The 22602-nt window shown below is 43.7% G+C and overlaps 1 protein-coding gene across 6 annotated transcripts in view; it reads left to right on the top strand.

The window, feature by feature from the left end:
• Window positions 1-20895, top strand: part of lrch1 (leucine-rich repeats and calponin homology (CH) domain containing 1) — an 88714-nt gene extending 67819 nt beyond the window's left edge. For 4 of the 6 annotated variants that reach the window (XM_061723282.1, XM_061723283.1, XM_061723285.1 and 1 more), the window contains 4 exons: window positions 7454-7563; window positions 8866-9003; window positions 9127-9204; window positions 11442-14440. In XM_061723282.1, the coding sequence (XP_061579266.1) occupies window positions 7454-7563; window positions 8866-9003; window positions 9127-9204; window positions 11442-11735 (620 nt within the window). In that variant the 3' untranslated portion in view covers window positions 11736-14440. Of the gene's footprint in view, window positions 1-7453; window positions 7564-8865; window positions 9004-9126; window positions 9205-11441; window positions 14441-15164 lie in introns of those variants that run through there. The other 2 variants (XM_061723286.1, XM_061723287.1) reach the window with 1 other exon arrangement.
• Window positions 20896-22602: the final 1707 nt, after the last annotated feature.

Consider the following 22602-nt stretch of genomic DNA (forward strand, 5'->3'; position numbering starts at 1 on the left):
ATGAAACATTCAAAGATGTCCGGTTGCCGTCTGTTTAAACTTCTAGGCTTGTCATGACCCGCGAGACTCTAAACAATCTTCAACCAGATTTATCAGGACGCGTGTGAATGTTTGTGAAGCTAAAACCGATGACGTTACAGTAAGTGAAGTTTGGTTCCCTGGAAATCTGATTCCTGCTCCTCAACACGCCGAGTCGCTACGGTGACTGAAAGTGCAGATTGAGAAGTAGATGACAACAGCTGCATCCAGATGCTGCTTCTCACGTTCCCGGAGTCTGTCCAGGTCAAAGTTTCAGGAAGCTGCGTTGCTGCAGCTCGCTGTGTGACGCCCCACAGCCTGAGACATCACAGGCCATATTAGGAGTGTGTGTGAGTGTGTGTGGATGTGTGTGTGTGATATCAGCACTGCCTGAGTCTGGGTTTTCTCTGTCCACATTCGTGGGCTCGTCTATTTTTAGTCGCTTTTATTCTAAATGTTACATAATGGCTCCCAGAGGACCGTCCTACTTCCAAGGAGGAGTCCAGGGTTTTAGACGGATGACAGCCTCCTGTGTGTGTCTTGGACATTACTGGGAGCTTTGAGTGGATGAGCTGATGTGGAAACAACTCGAGAGGGTAGTGAAAGTATGGCTTATATTCAAAAACGAAAACAGTGTCACTTTGTGGTTATAATATCTCAGAGAAGCTGTTTGAAGCTAAAATATCAGCCTTTTTTAGGCAATTTGAAGAAATATTCATTCATTATTCACTCATTTAGCCAGTGCTGAGTGTCAGAGGTAACTACGACTTAAAAAACCCGTCACTTTGTTTAGGTCCGTCCTGGGCTGAGAGTTTGCAGATCAGTGAATTATTAAGATTTCTAGGCTCCTTCATCCAACGTCACATCGTGAAACATCTGCGGATGCTCTGGAGTGGGGGAGAGGAAAGTTGCATCACCGGTTTCAAAAGATGCAGACCCTCGGTAGGAGAGGGGTTGGGAGGCAACATAACCGGGCACATCACGGGAATTTAAGGCCCCTGTCCACACGGAGACCAGCTCAGGCCTTGGTGTATTTGTGAAACCAGCGTATCATCCACACGTAGCTGCCGCTTTGGGGGTCTGTAAACAATCATTTTTGAAACCAAGTTCCGGAGTGGAAAGTTTTGAGGATGCCGTTTACGTGGCTCCGTTCATTGTTGTCAGAAATCACTTTATTTCACCAAATGTACAATGTACAGGAATTTAACCTGGTGAAAACAGCAGCACTGAGCAATAAAATAACAAATAAGAAATAAAAATAGAAAAAATATAATAAATAAGTAAGTAAAAAGATATAATATGTATGCAAGTATATAATACGTACAATAACCAGGAGTATTTACAGGATGGCAGGATGAAAATTATAATTAAGTGCCTTGGCTGGGGGGCCTTTATTTGAGCGGGGGGTGGCCTGGGGGAAAACACCTGAACCTGCGACCCGATGGGAGGGAGCTGGGTGAGATGGGTCCCTCACTTATTGGTACTGTCTCTCGTCACCTTTTCTGACATGGCATCGCAGCGCCACCAACAGGCCTGGCATGTATTTTACACCGGCTTCAGGCCTGGTGAATACATTCATGTGGACGCACACATTTACTGACGCGTCTCCGTCCTTTGGAGATTATACAGGACTGTCTCAGAAAATTAGAATATATTGTGATAAAGTTCTTTATTTTCTGTAATGCAATTTAAAAAAACCAAAATGTCAAACATTCTGGATTCATTACAAATCAACTGAAATATTGCAAGCCTTTTATTATTTTAATATTGCTGATTATGGTTTACAGTTTAAGATTAAGATTTACAGAATATTATAATTTTTTGAGATAGGATATTTGAGTTTTCTTAAGCTGTAAGCCATGATGAGCAATATTAAAATAATAAAAGGCTTGCAATATTTCAGTTGATTTGTAATGAATCCAGAATGTATGACATTTTTGCATTACAGAAAATAAAGGACTTTATCACAATATTCAAATTTTCTGACACAGTCCTGTAAGTGTTTTGTGTTCATGCGGATGTAGCCTCAGTCAAACCTCGGTAAAGGTCAGTTCTCAAAAGTGTCTCCTTTCATAATAAATGCTCTCCCAACTCTTTTAGGACCCGTCCATGTGAGGCCTGTCAGGAACCTCAAACTGGCTGGTAAACCTGGGTTTTATTTTGTTTATTCGGCCTAAAAATAGCCACCCAGAGTCCACATTTAAGAGGTGTCACATCACAAGGCAGATTAAAGATGTTAGCGACAGACTTGCAGGATTAATCAGTTGGAGTGCGTGCCGTTGTTACCCTCACACCGCGGCTTTAAAGTTTCTCCATGTTCCTCGTTGAGGCGACGCCTCATTTATCACACAGCCGTCTGACACGCTGCAGAAAAGTTCTGGTGAAGCAGCCGCTGTCAGTCTGGCTTTGATCTGCCAGAGGTGATCGCTGGTTCTCTCTCTTGCTTTCACGTCGTCACACGCTCTCCCTCTGAAGCGCTTCCTGTTTCCACCCGAGCGGCGCGTGTGTTTGTGTCTAATGGGCTTTAATGTGTTCAGGCCTCTTGGATGACATCAGTCCTCCATCATCACTGCTGCTGACTGCAGCAGCAACCCTTCATCAGTGTGTGTGTAGTTTTAAGCATGTGATTACTCATGTTTTGTGGGCACATTTCCCGCTCCGTGCACCAGTCATGCCGGGGCCAAAGCCCGGTCTTTACGAGGCCGGACATTCGTGGGCTTCTATTTTAAGAAGAGCAAGATTGTTATGTGTATGTTAAACTGTAGAAATGAATATTTGTGCACCAAGATGAACAGAAAAAGAAAAGAGAGAGACTCCGTGTTTAGAGGGGAGACTGAACCCGTGACCTTAGTCGTTGCTCTGCCTGCAGGTTTCTGCAAAATCCCATAGATCTCAGGATAGAAACCAACACACACACACACACCAACACACTCACACAACTCATTTTCAGCCAGTTCCAGCTAGATATTATCTATCTACTGGTCTGAAACAGAAATTGCAGGAAGTAGTAATGCGGTGACAAGGTGATGCAGTAACTGTTGATCCTGGAGTCGGCTCTAGATAATGAGAGTATTAATCTTTAGTAGCTGCTTGCAGTTATGGTCAGAATTGACATTAAAAACAAATTAAGGAACAGAAATCAGTCACATCAGGCCTGACTCACGGTGCAGCATGAGTCAGGCCATTGCTGTATTTTACAGTTTTATGTGGGGAAGAAATGTGAATTATTATTTCAGGCCTCCCCTGAGTGCTTTCATTATTCACTCCAGGGTCATTAATATTCGCAGTAAAACGGAACGGCTGCATTTCTCTCGCTGTGCAGCGGCCGACCGGTTAGTTTGTGATGACGGTGGTTTCGCTGCACTCCCACACACGCAACGGAGACGTTTTCTGTTTGTAAATACATCTGTTGGACCCGGGAACTGACTTGGGGAAAAGTCGGATAAAAGGATAGTTTGGAATCTTTTGAAGCTGGCTTGGAAATGCACGGAAATTGTCCAAACTGTCTGTAAACTATTTGAAACGCTCCGTCTGTGAAAAAGCTGCAACCGTCATGACGGTCTCACCTGAAGTAGAGATGCTAGTAACTTCACTTTATCCATTCCAGTCAAAATTCAATGTTTGTCCCTCAGACATGATGAAGTGATGACAACATCCTGCAGCTCAGGTGTTCCCTGCTCCCCACACAGACGGACCGGCAGCTGCAGCTCTGCAGCGCCCTCCTCTGGCCACTACATGGAAGTACACTGATGGAGGTCGTGATCTGTTTCATTCAAACGTGAACAATCTTCAAAATACAGATTTATGTGTGCAGAAAATAGGACAGTGAGGAGGGGAGAGAGCTGTGTACGTGCATGTGTGTGTGGGCGTTTCACGTGTGGGAGTTTAGATTGATTTTACTCTTGTGAAGAGGCCAAGCGTGTTTCTCTCCGTCCTCCTACGCGCTCGGAGCCTGTTTTCATCTGCATCGCTGATAATCAACCCCCGTTCCCGTCACGCTCGGATCAGAATAGCATTAAAGACGAAGCGCTTAGATTTCAGGACCTGGTTCCTTCACTGATTCATGCATTTTTCAGGTAATCATACAGTATAAATGCTGAGGTTGTCATTCATGAAAGAAATGTTTTGGTTTTCAGTTGCTGAATACAAGCAGAGTGTTGGAGGTTTGAGTTTTTTGTTAGGGCCAATACTCAGGACTAAAAAACACCTTATTTTAAAAAGTAATAATATTAAATTGGAAGACTTGGGGTTTGTTCCTCGGCAGCTACGACATATTCCAGCACATGAGAAATCCTGGAATGAAGGAGGAGTGAGGAGCAGTTTTCCAGACCTGGAAAGTGGGGAAGAATGGGTTCCAATGTCTGCAGGTCACGTCTCAGTGTCATGTTGCTCTCTTGCTTTTTGATAAATAGCCTTTCCTGACACGACCATCTGGTAGACAAACCTGGAGCTGAGCTGAGCTCTGCCTGCGGGAGAGTATGAGAGTGTTGCGCTTACGCCAGCTCTGCATCTTTTACAGGAGAAAGGCCTTTTCTAGGGTGTCCCTGGAAGTCTGAGCGGGAAATGAGTCCATGTTTGTCTTTAAAAACCGTGTTCAAGACTAGAACTCTGTTTAACCCCTCACTCAGTTAGTCCTCGACGTGTCCAACGCCAAGCAATTCAGATCAAACTATCTGATCTTGAATGAATGAACTACTGGAAACACAGGCCTCAGACATCACTGAGAGTCCTATCCATCATCTTATTCCAGTGTGCCGGGGTAAGTAAGTAAGTAAGTAAGTAAACTTTATTTGTAGAGCGCTCTTCACAGACCATGGTCACAGAGCGCTTCACAGTTAAAATAAAAACACAGTTAAGGGATACATACAAATTTAAGATTAAAAAGGCCAAGACAACACATTTACAATCATAACAGCCCCAAGATAATTAGGCAAAAGCCTGCACAAATAAAAAGGCCTTTAGTTGCCTTTTGAAGGAGTCAACAGACTCCATGGAACGCAGAGAGACTGGAAGATCGTTCCAAAGCCTGGGAGCAACGGCCTGGAAGGATCGGTCTCCTCTGGTCCGGAAGCGAGTACGAGGAGCCATCAGCAGATTCTGATCCACAGACCTCAGAGCCCGAGCTGGGGTGTAGGGCTGGATCAGATCGCTGATGTAAGGTGGAGCCTGACCATGCAAAGCTCTGAAAGTTAAAACCAGAATTTTAAAATTTACCCTAGAGGAAACTGGCAGCCAATGAAGAGCTTTGAGAATAGGGGTTATGTGTGACCTCCTATTAGCGCGGGCCAGAATTCTTGCTGCGGAATTCTGCACTAGCTGCAGGCGAGACAGCTCCTTCTTGTTTAGACAAGAGAACAAACTGTTACAGTAGTCCAAACGCGAGGACACAAATGCGTGAATGACCAGCTCCAAATCCATTTGCGACAACATTTTCCTGAGTTTCGAAATATTCCTCAGATGAAAAAAGCAATTCCTTGTCAGCTGTTTGCAGTGTTGCACTAATGACATGTCTTTGTCAAACACAACACCCAGGTTTCTTAGGCTCGGTTTAACAGACTGGCCCAAATCACCCAAATACTGGTTAATCCCAGGAATGGAGGCATCAGGGGCAATAACCAGGGTTTCTGTTTTGTCTACGTTTAGCTGCAAGGTGTTCACACTTAGCCATTGTTTTATCTCCACCAAGCAATGAACTAGGGAATTTAGCCTGTGGAGCTCAGTAGGCTTGAAAGAGCAGTAAAGCTGAATATCATCAGCAAACATGTGGTAGGAGACATCAGGAAAACTCTGGACGATTTTTCCCAAGGGGATCAAATACAACAAAAATAATAAAGGACCCAAAACAGAACCTTGGGGGACTCCACACAACAGATCTGCTGACCCAGACCTTATTTGGTTAGCTGTAACACTAGGTATGACGAGAACCACTGTAGAACTGAACCTGACAGTCCTACTTCATCCCTCAGCCTTCTCAACAGGATTTGGTGGTCGACGGTGTCAAAGGCTGAGGACAGATCTAAGAGAACTAGAACAGTGCATTTTCCTGAATCAGCAGACATCATAATGTCACTGGACACTTTCAGCAAGGCTGTCTCCGTAGAGTGATGTTTGCGGAAACCAGACTGAAAAGTCTCATGGATGTTGTTTTGATCCAGGAATAATGACAGCTGCTCAGAGACCACCTTCTCTAGGATCTTGGACAAGATTGGTAGCTTAGAGATCGGCCTGAAATTACCGAGGACAGTCGGGTCTAAGCCTGCCTTTTTGAGTAAAGGCTCCACTATAGCATGCTTAAAAGCATTGGGAAACACTCCAGAGGACAGAGAGAGGTTAACCATTTTGGTAGCCCAGGGGCCAATTACATCAAACACTTTCACAAAAAGCCTACACGGAAGGACATCCGATGAGCAAGAGGAGAGTTTCATCTTGGTCACCAGTGCTGATATATCAGCAAGAGTCACAGACCTAAATGAGGACCACAAGCTGGAGACAGGCTCAGCGACAGCAGGGGTTCCACACAAAAGGGGAGGGATTTTCTCCTTGATCAACTTAATTTTCTCAGTAAAAAATCTCAATAATGCATTGCTGTCCGCTTCACAAAAAACAGGAGTAACTGGTGCAGCAGGACACACAAGAGAATTGATTGTGTTAAAAAGCACTTTGGGATTTTTCTTGTTAGCCGTTACCAGTTGACGAATAAAGTCTGATCTGGCATTTTCCACCATCTCATTATATGAGGCCACAAGATCCCTGAGATGGAGTCTGTGCACCTCAAGTTTAGTGGATTTCCACAGGCGTTCAGTCTTACGACAAAGTCTCCTTAGACTCATGGTGTCTGCTGGATCCGTCCCAGCTGTCCTCTGGCTAAAGGTGGCGCTACGTCCCGGACAGGTGACCGGGCCATCACAGGGTCTCAATTCAGAATCACTAGTGAAGCAGCAGCCCTGTGCTGCTGTTACCCAGATTTATCAGTTCTTACTCCCGTCTGGGCTCTGAGGATCTCTGGCGCCTTCAGCAAATAACTAATCTGATTTGTTTGGATTTATTTTTATCAGTTTGTCACACATTTAAGACTGTGTAGTCAAGGAGACGGCCAAAAAAAAAACTAAAAACAAACTCATATGTTGCTGTGAATCGTCTTCTCCAAGGCCGCCTAATCTCTTTTTCATTCAGTCTGCTAAATGTTTGTGTATTTTGTGAAGTGTGAAGTTTTAACTCTTTATGCATTTACATAACCTTCATTGGTCCAACACATCTGGCTGGTTAAACAAAAGAAAAATGCTCCATTGATGCTTAAACACACAAGTATTAACCGCTCAAAGGTTAAAGGGTCTTTGTTTGGGTGTGCGGTCCTGACATCCCACAGATGATTCTCCTTTCCTTCTCCTGATGGTGTCACGGTCGGCTCATTCGCTGTGTCGTGTCGTTGTTCCAGTGTTCCTGCGGAGCCACAAGAGCCTGGAGTCTGTGGATCCTCAGTTCACCATGAGGCGGAAGATGGAGCAGCTGCGGGAGGAGCTGGAGCTGATGGAGACGCTCAGAGATGTGAGTTGCTTCGCCACCGTCCCACTGCAACACAGGCTTTATCTGTGTTTAACCAGCTGTGAAAGATTTGAAAAACATATTTGATTTTAGATCTGCAGATGAAGCATGAAATCATCGTATCCCAGTTCCAACAACATGCTCATGTTTAACTTGTTTTCAGTCTGCAGGAGGTTCTGGCTCACAGCTAATAGTTACAACTGAAAGGAGATTTTCCAGCAAAGCTGCTGCTCCTCCGTTTAACCGTCACAACCTCAGATGTCACAGTCTGTCTTGTAGTTTTCTACGTGAGGATGACGGATGTGCAAATGGTTAATTTCACTAATACCCACCCACACACACGAAAAATTGGCCAGATTTCCTCCAAATTTCATGCAAAAATAGAAGCTGATTATTTGAAAATGGTGTGAGAGGAGACACAAGTGAGCAAGCTGTTTGAGCTGGGATTATTTACACAACTCAAACTAAAATAGAAAACACAAAGAATGTGGATCAAGGGATGGATTCAGCACGAAGCGGCTATTGAGCTGCCTGATCAGACTGTGGCACGGCAGCATGTGCACATCAGATTGGTATCTGAGTTGTTCACACATAAGGATCAGGTGCCAACTGCTACCACCCATCGGTGAGCTCCGGGACTGATCTCGTAATCGTGTAGCCCCTCACTAGTCAGTGGTTATCATTTTATGGTGAGGGGTGTGTGTGCATACCTGAACTCACAAGGCTGCAACACTTGTTCTTGGTTGTTCTCCAAGAACAAGTGTTGCAGAAATGTATGAACGTCTCTCCTGGCTGAGGGTTGAGGATAAGATATCCACTAATGTACTTACATATTTCCATAGAATTATTAACACTCGGACTCCTACATGTCTCTATAATAATATAACTTATTGTTCAAATATTCATTCATATATCACTCGAGGGGCGAATAGTGGTCAGATTATGTTACTTTTACCTAAGTCTGACTCTATGAAGAGGACAGTACTTTATAGATCAGTTGCATATTGGAACACCCTTCGTATTTGTTGTCATCACCTTAACATCATATAACGTTTTTGATTGAGTGAAGTCAAATACATCAAATTATATATGATTTGTATGATATTTTTCTTTATTCCTTATTTGTAATTTTTTATTTTTTTTTTAATGTACTTTATGAATTGAGATTATATGTTTTGATTTTGAATTTTATTGTCTGGACCCCAGGAGGACTAGCTTTAGTTTTGGCGTCAGCTAATGGGGATCCTTTAAAATTAACAAAATTACCTCACCATGCTCACACGTTCCTGCTCGTTTCCTCCTCAGAGCATCGAGAGCAGGCTGAAGGTCGTGCTTCCCGAGGACCTGGGCGCGTCTCTGATGGACGGCGTGGTGCTCTGCCACCTGGCCAATCACATTCGCCCGCGCTCTGTCGCCAGCATCCACGTCCCCTCCCCCGCGGTGGTACGTCTTCACCCAGCAGATACCACGTCTAACTCTGAAGAGTAGAGCGCCTAATGTGGCTCTGAAGCACAAAACTGGTGTGAATTACGTTTCTCATGTGTCTTTTTGTGCTTATTCTTCCAGCCCAAACTCAGCATGGCCAAATGTCGAAGAAATGTGGAGAACTTCCTGGACGCCTGCAGAAAAATAGGAGTTCCAGCGGTGAGACATTCCCCTTGAACTAAAACACACCTGTCAGGGCTGAAATGTGGCCTCTGTCAGCTGGAGGGGGGGGTTCAGGTCTCTATCACTTCTTCCAAAACTGGCAAAAGTATAAAATACCAAATTGTAATCCATCTGGATAAGACGTCCTGTGGCAATCTTGATTTTATCCCAGACATCGAATCCTCATCGATCTGAAACCAGCGTTGCTTGTTGTTCAGCACATAGAAGTTGTTTGGTTTTTATTGTTTTAACCAGTAAATCTTCTTAACTAAGTGTGCAACTCCTGTGCTGCTGAAGGACAGTTGGTGTTTTGATCCCGATCTCCAACCTGACCCCCTCGCCCCCGGGACATCAGACAGATGCCTGTCGCAGCGACTGAGCTGCTGCCGACATGTGGTGGAAGAAAAACACGAGGATGTCCTGCAAACAGTATTTGCAGGACACCAAACTGTAAACCAGAAGTGAGAGAAAGGCTGATGGTTCTGAGTATCTTAAGCGTATTTAAGAATATCAATCAGAGCTCACATCCAGTTCAAACGCATCAGGGCAACAATTTAAAACGAGGGATTTTCTGCCCAAATCCTGTTTCTGCCGTATTCCTGAACCCTGAGAACCACTTAGCCTTCTCTCAGATGGTTTCACCCCCACCCCATCATCCTCCTTTCTGTCCTCACGGCTTCAAAGTGGGTCATTTAATGTTGACATGTAACACTGACATCATCACTGCTGTCATGGCTGCTTGTGGCTTCCAGCTTCCTCCATCATGACAGGAGTCGATCAAAACAGCAGTGGCGGTCTGAACCAGAGCTAACTGAGCTGCTTGGACTTTGATCTTCTGTGTGTGTGTATGTGTGTGTGATAGAGGGATGGTGAGTGTTTTGTTTTTCCTGTAAAACGACAACATCTCCCTCTTTGCATAGCTTTAAAAGAAGCAGACTGAATGTGTTTGGCTGCAGAGACTCAGCTAAACCGGTGGATGACTGTAAATCCTGCAGCTGGTTATCTCAGCTCAACACCTGGGCCGGAGGGAGATCACACACAGACAAAGAGCTTTGGCGTGTCAGCTGTTGAGTAAAAGACACTGGTGGTGTTTGGTTTGGTGGGCGGTCGTGTGCAACCAACCTCCCATGAGATTGTGAATAGGTTCTCATTTGTCTGAGAGGTTTTATTGAAAACACATGAGTGGAAACCCAGTTACCTTCTGAGTTTGTCGGTGCTGTATTCACAATCTGACGGTGCTGTTCGTTCATGTTTAGTCTTTTAAGTTTACGTTAATGTTTTTTATTTTTATTTTTCCCCTTTGTTAAGTTTCTTCTGTGAGAAAAGCACAGATGTGTTGAATCCTCAGCTGGTTCTGAGCCGTTAGCCTGCTTGATCTCTGACTTCTTTGGCTGCTTGCTTCTGGCGTGTGTGAACGTTGCTAACGTCCTGAATGCTTCACCGCCAGCGCTTCTGCAAAGCTTCTCCCAGCCGCCACACTAACAGCTGCACCGCTGCACCGGCCTGCTGCACTAACAGCTGCTGCAGCGCTGCATTGGCTGCACGGCTGCAGCGGCTGCACCCCCGGGGTTACTGCTTACTGGGAGAGAGACGCCGCACGGGCCACCTGGGTTTGTAGAGCCGTGCAGCATCCTCTCAGTAAGCGTCCCCCGCTTTGTTTCCGTGGTAACCCCTGCCTGCCTCAGCTTCCTACTAGCTCAGACTCGTGGCTTTTGACTTTAGTGCTCATTGGTTAACCTCCTGCCTTTTCTTTCTCTTCTTTTACTTTCCGGCTGGATCGCACCTCCACCTTTGGTCTTGTTCCTCCTCCTGGTCCCGTCTTCCCTCTTCCATAAATGATGGTTTTCTTGTGTCTTGTCGCTGTTGCTTTCCTCTTCTGGGCTTTTGGATTTATTTCTCCTCTCTTTTTTTCTCTCACGGCGTCACTCCATCACTTGACTTTTTATTGTTTTCTGCTTCTTTTGCACCTCTCATCCTTTTGTCTTCACCTCTTTTTTGGGGTTTGCTCCTTTTGTGGACAATAATTTCCCCTCCTTCTGTCTCTTCATTCTCTTTGTTTTTTTTCACACTGATGCTGTTTACGTTCTGTTCTTTCCAAACATTTTCACTATCGTGTCCATCTTTTAACTTCTTTCAACCATGCTCTTCTTCATTTCTTACTTGGTGCCTTGTTTGCTCTTTATTTCTCATTCCTTCGTTTCTGTCACGTTCCTTTTGCTAATCCGGGCCGGCAGTCGTCGCTCTGTTCGCCCTACGACATCATCCAGTGTCGCCTGAAGCCGCTCCACCTCACAGTTCAGGCTCTGGTTGCCCTGGATACGAGTTCTACGGACCAGAAACGGGACAAGGCTGTCTCGACTCCAAGCCCGGCCTCCTGCAGAGCCCCAGAGACTCGCTCGCTGGTCTCTGTCACCACTCAGACCCCGGCGCCCGCGTGGCAGATCTGGGATTTCATTGGCTCCAGCCTGGTTCACATCCTCTGCCTCGTTCTGCTCTTCGTGGCCTATAGTTGGATTGAGCTGACGTAACCATGACAACAGCCCTGCCCTCCGCCTGCCTAGGTTCCTCCTCGTTTTGTTGTTGCATTTATGTCGCATGGGACAAAGGATGCTCAAAATGAACCACGCAGAAGGTGCAATCATCCCTTCTCACTGGCTGTTAGTCGTCGTGTGCTAAGTGTGTCGGTGAAACAAGTTAAAATTCACTGAGGTGTCTTAATAGGTGTTGCAGAAACTTTGAATCCAGAACAGAGTAGAAGGGCATATGGTTTGAATTCGTAACCCATCCTTAATTTCAGTTTGTTGGGGTTAAGTGCACACCATGACGGATCAGATCTGAATAATCAGCGTCCTTTGTGACACAAATGCAGCATCAGCATGAGCCGACGCTTCCCTCCTCGCCTTCTCTCCGTGTTTGTGTCTCTGCAATAAACAGACACACGACCTCTTCATAGGAGCAGGACACGGGAGGGACTTCAAGTTACAGATGTCTTCTCAACGTGTTGTCTAGCAGGGATAATCATGAGAGTTTATAAACCGTTCCATCCTGGTTTGTTTTGGGTTAAACAACAAAAAGAATCCCCCTCCTAGTGGTCATGAATGGTACTGCACTTAAGGCCGTCATTTTCTCTTTGAACGTTGATTGATTACATCCACCTTTTCTATGCAGTCTGTGGTCCAAACAGCACCATTTCAACAGTTTCCTCGGCAGATAGTACAGTTAAAGAGCTTACAAACGCCTTGCTGTACCTTCAAGAATATAATGTAATTTTCTCCAGCTCTGAGGAGCTTCAATCAGGCCCGCAGATGTTGTGGCTTAAGCCTCGTTTGTTGAAGTATCGCGTTCATTTTTTCAGAATTAGACGGTTCCCTGCATATTGGGAGTGTGTTGTTTGAGACGAGGATGACCTGCCTTTTTAAGATTACCTGCATAAGCACATGTTTCCCGCATGGAGACGTCCACCATTAGTGAGCTGCATAAACAGTATGTTTTCTAACGTGAAGCCATATCTCACTACGTGTTGATTCTTTAGATCAGTTGGGTGTATTTTAATATTGTTGTTTACATAAATGCTAATTTAAAACAGCTATTTGATTATGATGTTTGGAACAATAAGACAAGAAGTGATTTTTATTTATTGATTAATTGTTCTTCTGTTCATGATATGATTTCCATCGTCTGACTCTACTTGATCCTGATATGCAATGTGACCATTTTGGATAAGATCAGAAGGGCTACAGAAACTAGAAGAGTTCATCAAGTTAAATATATAAATATATATATATGTGTCTTCTAAAAATGTATATGTTAGATGGTTTGATTTTATATTTGATTAGCTGTGTTGTAATGTTGAGAAGGATTCAAATCTCAAGGGAAATGGCTATTTAAAGGAGACAAATTATAATTAAAGATTTTTTTTTTTCTTCAAAAGTTGAAACCCTTTCCTGGGTTTTTATTGAAATATATGTGACATCTTTTGGTCAAAATACCACAGAGGTGTAGTTTAAAAGCTCCTTTTGTCATGTCTTTATGACTCCATTCATACCAGCCGGTTGAAGGGGCGGAGTCAGCCAGCAGACCTGACTCCGCCCCCAATGCTATGAGGTGCATCTCTTTAGAAACTCGTATTAAAACGTGCTCCTGTCCACGTCAGAGCTACAGTAGATGGAGATAAACGACTCGCTGAATGAGACATTCTTAGAGCGGCGCAGCAGCAGTGGCAGCTTGGAGTTACATTGACGTTTCTGATTTTGAGGAAAGACTCGTAACAATTTTTTTTCTAAGATAAGTTCCCTTTAACTGTAAAAATACAGCAGGTCAACCGTCGGATTATTTCACAGAAACAATGAAAACAGCTTTTTTTCCCTCCACAGAAACATGGGTTTCAAGTTTTCCTGTTAGCCTTAAATTCTGTTCCATAAATGTGATTATTTTCAGCTGTTTACCTTCTACTCCTGTAAAGAGAGAGTATTCCAGGAGGAAGTCCTGGTTGCCTTGATGCTATCGTCTCCTCTCACGGGGCTTCCTGGGCAGCAGCAGGAGCCTGTGAGCCGAGTATCTGGACAATTGGAAACACGCTGGCTGGGAACCCATTTCATTTCCCAGCATGAAACAAAAGTGTATTTGGACATGAGTTCTGTTGCCGTCGCGGACGGTTGCGTGCTGAACGCGAGGCAGCAGCTCCAGTCAGGCTGGAATCACGCCTGAGCTGTGATTGAAGTATGTCGGTTTGCTTACTGGCTTTATCTGTTCAGTGGTTCCAGGTTCAAACAAGGCTCTCTTTCTTGAAATAAAGCAACAAAAATCATGCAAAAGGGATCATTTTTATGACTCATTCATGATATTTCACCTCATAAACAGAAGTGGTAACAGTCTGGGGATGTTCTGTGTTGATGTTGAGGCAGGTGTTGGTTCTCCTGAATGGACAGGATTTTAATTGGCTCCAGATCTTTCTCTGCAGATTTTTATTTATCTATTTTCTGTAAAATCAGAAGCTCAGGAGAATCTCCCCCAAAACCCCCCTCTGCCCTGATTGGTCAGTTTCACCATTTCATATCCAGGAAAGAGAGGAACTAGCTCTGTGTGTTTTGTTTTGACATGATGTCGTCCAGGAATCACTTAACCTGCCATTAAGTGTAATGAAGGAAATGTCTGCCGTACCTCCTCGGTTATCTCAGCACTCCTCACAGGCTTTGTGTGCTCGGTTTCTCCAGCCCCGTCCAGATGTTTACAGAACACCTAAACACAGAATAGCAGAATAGCAGCACACAGGTCCAGCTTCCTGGGCTCCTTTACTACCAGTAAACACACGAGTCTGAGCGGAGCCCGTAGTTAACGGCTATCCTCACACTCAGATCAGGGCTGGGGCTACTTCCTGGAACATATTACACTCAAAAAGAAAAAGTCTCAGTGAAATCATGTCAGACCACTATGGAAGAGTATTAGGGCCATGCAGGAGAAAAAATACTTAAGACGGGAAGATTTTTTTTTATTGTGCAATTCGAGAAAAAAAGTTGAAATGTCGAGAAGAAAGTCAAAATGTCGAGAAGAAAGTCAAAATGTCGAGATTGTTGAAATACAATTTCGTGAATAAAGTCGAAATTTCATAAATAAAGTTGAAATTTCGTGAATAAAGTCAAAATTTTGAGAATAAAGTTGAATTACGTTTTGACTTTTTTCTCGAAATTATACTTCAACATTAATCTTTTTTCTCTAAGTGCATAATGAAAAAAAAAAAATCTTCCTCTAAAATATTATTTTTATTCTTCTCCTGCCTGGCCCTAATACTCTTCCGTACACCACCTTGTACATATACACACCTTTTATTTACAAGCACTGTGTCTAAATCCTCTGCTGCTTTTCTCTTTTTTTATGTATTTATTTTTTGCATCTGTTCCTGCGCTCCTTTCTCTCTGCTGTGTTCTTCTCCTCCTCTTCCTCTCTGACTGGACTCCCAGGACAAGCTGTGTCTCCCGCACCACATCCTGGAGGAGAAGGGCGTGATGAAGGTGTGCATCACGGTGCAGGCTCTGGTGGACGAGGCCTCGCCCAGACACTCGCTGCAGACGTGAGCGGAGCTTCCCGCCGGCACAACGGACCCCCGCACCGCGCCACCGCTCGCCTCTGCAGCCGCCCTGCATCCTCCTTAGCAACAAGAGTCTTTTTATTTCATTAAGGATGCAGAAAGGGAACTAAACTTGTCAGAAGTGGATTTATTTACTGGGGAACTTTAAATCATGCCGAGAGGGAGTCGGGTAGAGACCAGCAGCTGACTGGCTGCCGGTCCATTCTCCCCTTAAATCGTGTGTTTTTAGATGAGTTTCTGGAGAAAGGTGAGTGAAAAGAAACCACATTTGAGTCCACAGAAGCATAGACACAACTTCACCTTTGCTTTGGGTTTTTATTTGATTTAGTAAAGGTTCACACTGGCTGGTACCAAATTTGAAGACTGTCATAGCAGTGCGACGGGAGAAATCCTCGTTCTTGGACTCATTGTATTGAAATTATGTAGAACAATGACATTTGTTTGGGGGAAAAAAAGTTCTGAAATGTTCTCAAAAAGTTCCCATTTTATCAAAAAATGAAAGCAAGCAATACTGAGTGACTTTTAAATTAGCTTTTAATTTAAAATCCTGTATGTTTGAGGTGAAATTACAACGTTATTGTTGTGACTTTTCTCAAGAAGAGAGTTTTACTCTCAGTTCAGTCTTTTCTTATCTCCTTTTTTTTTTTTTTTTAATCTCTGTTCTTCCCTCCGTGACCCTGGCTCTCGTCGTAGGTCTGGGAGATTTTAAACATCTTGGATTTAAATCTAAATTAGATGTAGAGTTTGTGAAGCAGCTCGTTTGCAGTCAGCCTGAACTTTTTAGTCCGCCACTTTGAAATCTTGCCGTCTATGCACACGTTTAAGCAAACCCTTACACGACTCTCTAAACTGCGGAAAGAGTCTGTTTTATTTTCCTACTGAAGCTTCAGGTTAAGCGTTTCTGGGCTGCGTTTAGCTCTGTGTCCTGGGAAGAAAAAAAAAGCCAAAATAAAAACGTCTTCAAGTGCAACTGGCAGGTTGATAATCGCAATAATTAATGCGTAAGTAGTGAGAACCGTTTTTGAAACGGTATATCTATATGTTTATAGTCTCTATATGCAAAATAAGATTTCTGAACACCTTAAAAACAGCTCGTCTTGATAATAAATGCACAAACGATGGACCACAGACCTGTAAACACAAACATGGCTGCCAGCCCAAATCTGATTTTTAGCACGTGCAAAAACTATCGTATTAGATGTATTTGACCCAAAAGAAATTTCTAAAGTGTGGTTTGTTTTTCTTTCTTTTTCTCAAGTTGGATTCAGACCCCATATGGAGGTGGTTTTAAAAGTGATTCTTATCAGATTTTCACAGATGGGTCCAAACCATCCAGTAGCTCAGTGAGGATTTTAAATTGTCTTTTCTGCGTCCACCAGAGTGACGACACACCGCTGCACTGACTAAACTCAACTAAACTAGTCGAGTTTATTTCTGCACGCGCTAAACTAAACCAAGACTCCACATCAACAAGAAAATTAGCAAATGTATCTAACAAATAAAAATAAAAGCATGAAAAGAGAACAAACAAGTCAAAGCAGCCCAGTAGCATCCACTCTATGCGTTTACGTTTCCATAGCAACCACGTGACTCGAACTCATTACTGAGAACGCACAAGTCAGATTTGATCATTTACTATATATGATGTTAACGGTGGGTCAGATCCAGTTCTTATTGGATGTGCTGAATCTTGTATCTGGGCTGGTGAACAGAACCATCACATGTGAGAGTCATGAGGAGCGTTTCCACAGCCGGAGTTCTGGTCCATTCTTCTGGCCCGGGCCGTTTGGGCGCGTTTCCATTACCAGGAACGGCTCTGTAGAAGGAGAGTGCCGGTTAGAGCCAGCCAGAATATCAACACAGTAGGAGAAAAAGACGACCAACAACAAAGAAGGAACCGGAAGAATGCCAACAAAAAAAGTGCGTGTGGCCCCACCTATCATCACGGAGTTGAACGCACCTCACTCAATAATCGATGGTCTTCTCGGGCATGTATACTTGGATTTCTGGGAAACTCCAGTTTAATCCTTAACTAGATTGTTGCCAACAGCTTGATTCAGATGTGTGTGTGTGTAACCACACTAACCTTGTAGAGGTTTCTGTCCCTGAACTCCTGCTAGTGGAAACGCACCTTTACAGATCACGAGGGGATCGTTTAATCGTGGAATATTGACCAGACTCAAAAGCAAGGCATTAGAGCTGGGGAGTGAGGGACATGAAACACCGATTATTACATTAGAAAGTAAATAACTGAAGATCTGTGTGTTTAAACACACATTTCCACTAAACATAGTTGATTAAATGTGAACGCTGCGACCTGCTGGTTGCACTTTCAGACGGCGGAGACAGCTTTTACATGCAATTTATATTTAAACCTGAACATATTTATAATATAAAGAGAAGCTGAGAATATCTTTGAGTTGTTGTACAGAGTCAAAGAAAGAGCCCGAGACTATTTTTCTCTAATATATTTTAGCTATAATTGTGTATGTTTCAGAACGTTTGACTGTAACTGTGTGGAGCTCTCTGCATGTCCTGGTGTGGGTTTGTGGGGACGTTCATCTGTGTCCGACACTTCTACAGTCACTGTTAGCTCTGCATCCTCTCACAATGTGTCGCTAGCCGCTGTCGACCCCTGAAAATGAACCTGACGGACTTTTTAAGTAACTAGTGTTTGTGTGAGATGCTGATTTGTCAATGTGCCAAAACCCACGTGGTGTTGATGGAAATGAACAAACACGAGTGAAATAGCAGTCAATATGTTTTGAAATGTAAAAACAAACTGTGGATGGATGACTGAGCGGGCTGACGGGAGACGGGAGCTTCCTGAAGGATGCTGGGCGACTCCGCTGGGACGGTGCTGATCCGTCACCTGCAGTCGTCATCCATCCACGGCTGCGCTTCTGCTTCCGGACTCGTCCTCCTCCGTCACACCGGAGTAACATTTCTGTTAGTTTAGATGTGAGGACGAGGCGGGTTGATCCGAGGACACGCCTCCGGCTCCAGCAGTCTGGACCGGTGAGGAATAATTACACATTTTTGAAAGCTACTTTCAAATGTTCGGGGGGTTTTTTTCCCAAAAAACTTCCTTTCTTGCAGCTTTGCAGAGTAAATTTGAAGTTAATGTAGGGAATCGTTCCTCTGGCCTGCTGACCGTGCGGAAAAAGGTGTGTGTGTGTGTGTGTGTGTGTGTGTGTGTGTGTGTGTGTGTGTGTGTGTGTGTGTGTGTGTGTGTGTGTGTGTGTGTGTGTGTGTGTGTGTGTGTGTGTGTGTGTGTGTGTGTGTGTGTGTGTGTGTGTGTGTGTGTGTGAGAGCTGTTGCTGTGTGAGATTACAGACTTTGTGACTCAGGGTGGGTTTGGTTTACTGCACTGTTGATGCCTCCTTCCACAGCGCGCTCTGTCAACAGTGTGTGTGTGTGTGTGTGTGTGTGTGTGTGGGGCCTTTTGAATCACGTGGCACTGCAGACCTGGCACAAGCCGAGGCTCTAACGGAGCAGGAGGCTGTTCCCGACCCTGAACAGATCCTACAACAGTCCGGTACTCGTTGGTACCAGCGCATCACGTCAGACCAGCTGAGAATGACAGATTTTTTTTACCTTTCCATTTTTAGTCAGCGGACTCGGTGTCCTGCTGAGGCGGCACAACTTGTTTTCAAGGAAAGTCAGAGTAAAGTCCTGACAACCGTGGAGTGTTTCTAATGCAACAGTGTTCAAATCCCAGACTGAAGCTGTTTTTATACATAAACCCAGATCTCTGATGTCCTCCAACCCGCTGGAGCTCCTCCTCCCTGATTGGGGGTCACAGCCCTGACAGCTCCAGATAAAGCTCTGCCTTCCCTCTTCTTACTCTGTCAACACATGCCCTTTTTATTTTTTATTTTACAACTTCTTGTGTTCCTTCTTGACATGACTTGCCACATCCATCACGGCTGCTTTCTGCCAGACCAGAACAAGGACTCAGTCATCACCTGTTTATCATTCTGGATCTGGATCTTTCCAATCCAAACTCTGTAAGCACTTGGTTTTTCATGGGCAGCGTACCTTCCCTAATCTCAGCAGCCTGCTGTTATGACTCACATTATCTCTGGGACAGAGACATCTTTCCTTTACCATCACACGTAGGGAGCCAGAAGGTACAACAAACATGCAACAGTAACGGAGGAGCCAGGACAAGAGGCCCTGGCTCACATCGCCTCAACTTACCCACAAATAGAAGTCTTCGTTAACATCATCAGATGTGGGGGAATCAGGACATGAATAGGGAGCTACTGCAAGCAGGGAAATATCAAGTCGTTGGAATGTGAAATACATGCACAGACACAAAGATAAACCTGCTTGTATCTGTATTAGTTCAAATGACGCCCCCTGCAGGCAGACAGGTGGCCGACAACCATGCAGCTTCTAGGGATGGAGTCAACGTTAACAATAGTGTCATCTTGCTTTGGCTCGTGTCTTTTGAGGCCGATTACCTATAAACACTTGTTGCCATGGAAACTTAACACCAACTTAAAATTGCAAATGAAATAGCAACGAGCACAGCTGGTAGTTTCCCTTTTAAAAACCCTAAAGTAGTCTGGTTTGTGCTTCTTCTGAGTGCCAGAATTCCTGAAATTTCCACCGCTCCTTAAACTGCAGGCTTGTGTGAGTGAGATGGTGTGTGTGTGCACGGGTGTGTATGTGTGTCTTTGTTTGTTTGTTCTGTGCAGCTTGGTATCCAAAGCTTGAGCTACTTAAATATTCAGCAGTTTGGGGAAAAAAAAAAAAAAAAAAAAAGAGTAAATAAATGCCTCCACTGGACAGATTTGACAGTTGCCAAAACAAACCATATAAGTTTGTACATATTATTTATCACGAGGATTTCCTTTTGTTGGGTTAATAGTTTGTTCATGTACTGTAAAACAGTTTGATCTTCAAAATATCGTACAAACGATTAAAAAAACAATACATGTTCACATATTTCAACACTACTGGCAGCTTTGTGAAGAAAAATCAGTATATTTATGTAAATCTGTTTGCTATTAATGTGTAATAACAGTATTCATTTCCCTCTCGGATCAAAGAGGAGGAAGAGCAACACATTGTCTTCCCGATGTTTCTTACATTCCCGGCGTCTGATAGATCGATCGATTGAAACATCCTAAAAACAGCAGCTCATGTCGTCACAGCGATTCGTTAAACCAAACTGACTGCTCCCCGACAGATTCTGCACTTTAAACTTTTGTGTTTTATATTTTTGTTTTGGCAACTGAGAAAATCTTTAATCACCTTTTCAGATGAAAACAGAGTAGGTTAGACGTGGTGTAAATGACGTGTGCGCCTGCTGAACGTAAAGCTTTTGTTTTGTATGAACTTTAAACTTTGTATGTACTCACTTTTTTGTACTTTTCTGACTGGGAGCAAATTTATTTTTATGGGACTTCTCTTCAGGTTTGTTGAACTTTCGATGTAAAATGCCCTTTTGTAACTCTTTGTGAACTTTTGTGTAATTTGTTGTACAGCATGCATGAAATGTTCCTGTAACGTCGCCTTAACTGCTGTGAATACTGTATATACTGTACTGTATTTCTCATCACTTTATCAGTAAAGAGCTCACATGTTGAAAAGGAAGGTCTTGGTTTGTTTGTGTTCACCTGAACTTGAAAGTCAGAATATAAAACTTTTTGAGGTCAAAAAGCAGCAATTCTCTGACTTGAATCACTTCGGCTGATGTTGTGCTAAAAATACCTCCAGTCACTCCCCGAAGTTTACAAGCCGCCCTAGGAGAACGGCTCTTTTCCTCAACAACTGAGCTACCGGCGTATTTGGAGGAGCAGCTTCTTTGCTGTCAGTAAGCGCATCACTTTGAGAACGTTTTCACTGGGAGTTCAGAAACCCCAAAAAAGGCAGTTTGTTCTGCTGTGAGCTAAAAATAACCCACACTTGAGAATGAAAACTCAAGAGCAGAGCTGCTGGACATCTGCAGTGTAATAAAGTAAAGAGGCTGAAACCTGAAGCCGCTGCTCTCCCTCTGAATGGAAGTTGTTTTAATCCTCTGCTACACATCTGGGTGATTCAGACCAGCAAGCCGCCACAACTTGTGAATCTCAGTTGTTGGAGTGGATCTATGGAATGGGTTGAAGCAATGTACAAATATAAATCAATTTAAAAAACGGTACAAAAAGGAAGTTCTGGGAAGTTATTTGATTGAGGAGGAGTTATGTTAAGGAAACATTGTGTTTGTTAGGTGGTTAGGTGCAAAGGCACAACCAATGGGAAAATCGGAGGCCTAATAGTTAAATTAGCAGCTATTTATTATTATTTGTTTAATTTATAATACAGGTAACAAAGGGGCAGGGTTAAATAAGTTTTACTTCTACCTGCTCCTTTTCGGACAGTTTTTTTTTTCCGTTTGTATTACGTTTTTGTTGCTTTTTTTTCTGTATGTTTTGAATTTGTTTTCAAATATATTTTTTTCCTTATGTGTTTGAAATAAATTTAAAAAAAAAAAAACTTTATATAACTACACACCTGCTGGTGATCAGTTCATCAAGAACTAATGCATCGTCAGCATCTGGTTGCCGCTTACACTTTTGAATCCTATGGAGGGAGGAAAGGGGTACGTGATTTCTATTATTCTGCTTGTTTCATTTCATAAACAATGAAATAAGTTGTGTTCATCAGAGGTTTAATTGCCAATGATAAAACCTTCTACGATAGATGACTGTCTGGTGTCTAGTGTTAGAGCTGCATCTCCTCCGGGGATACCTGGACGTTTCCCGGCCAGCTGAGAGACCTAATGTCTCCGACGCTTTGCTTAAGACGAGCACAGAAGTCCAACGACACAACACTCGGGTTCAGATTTTCGCCCCTGGACGCTGTTGGTTCTCTCGTGACCAATGAGCTTCTCTTTGGATCTCCGAGACGGCTGGCTCCTCTAAACTGCTGCTTGTCGCGTTAGGCGATATAAACCCGCTGCAGGGAAAACTCCTCTGCTGTGGAAAACTGAGCTACTTGCTTTCTATCTCCAGCTCTTTGAGGTTTGAAGTTTTCTGCCTGATGTGTCTCGTCCCAGAAAATGTTCCTAAAGAACCCGGGAAACAAAAGTTCACCTGGAAGGAGATGAAAGCTATATACGTTTGGATATAATGTGGCTTTCTTTTAGCCAAAGAAAGAATCATTCATCACCGCTAAGGTCGCGCGTGATTATGGAAACGTCATGTTTCAGCGGTTCAGCCAGTGAGCCAGAAAACCTCAAGGTAAACGGCATCATGGGAAAGGACGACGTCAACATTTGAGAGAAACCGTCGGCTGAGAATCAGAGCTTTGAACTG

The sequence above is a fragment of the Cololabis saira genome, chromosome 6 (genome assembly GCF_033807715.1).
Source record: "Cololabis saira isolate AMF1-May2022 chromosome 6, fColSai1.1, whole genome shotgun sequence".
NCBI lineage: Eukaryota > Metazoa > Chordata > Actinopteri > Beloniformes > Belonidae > Cololabis > Cololabis saira.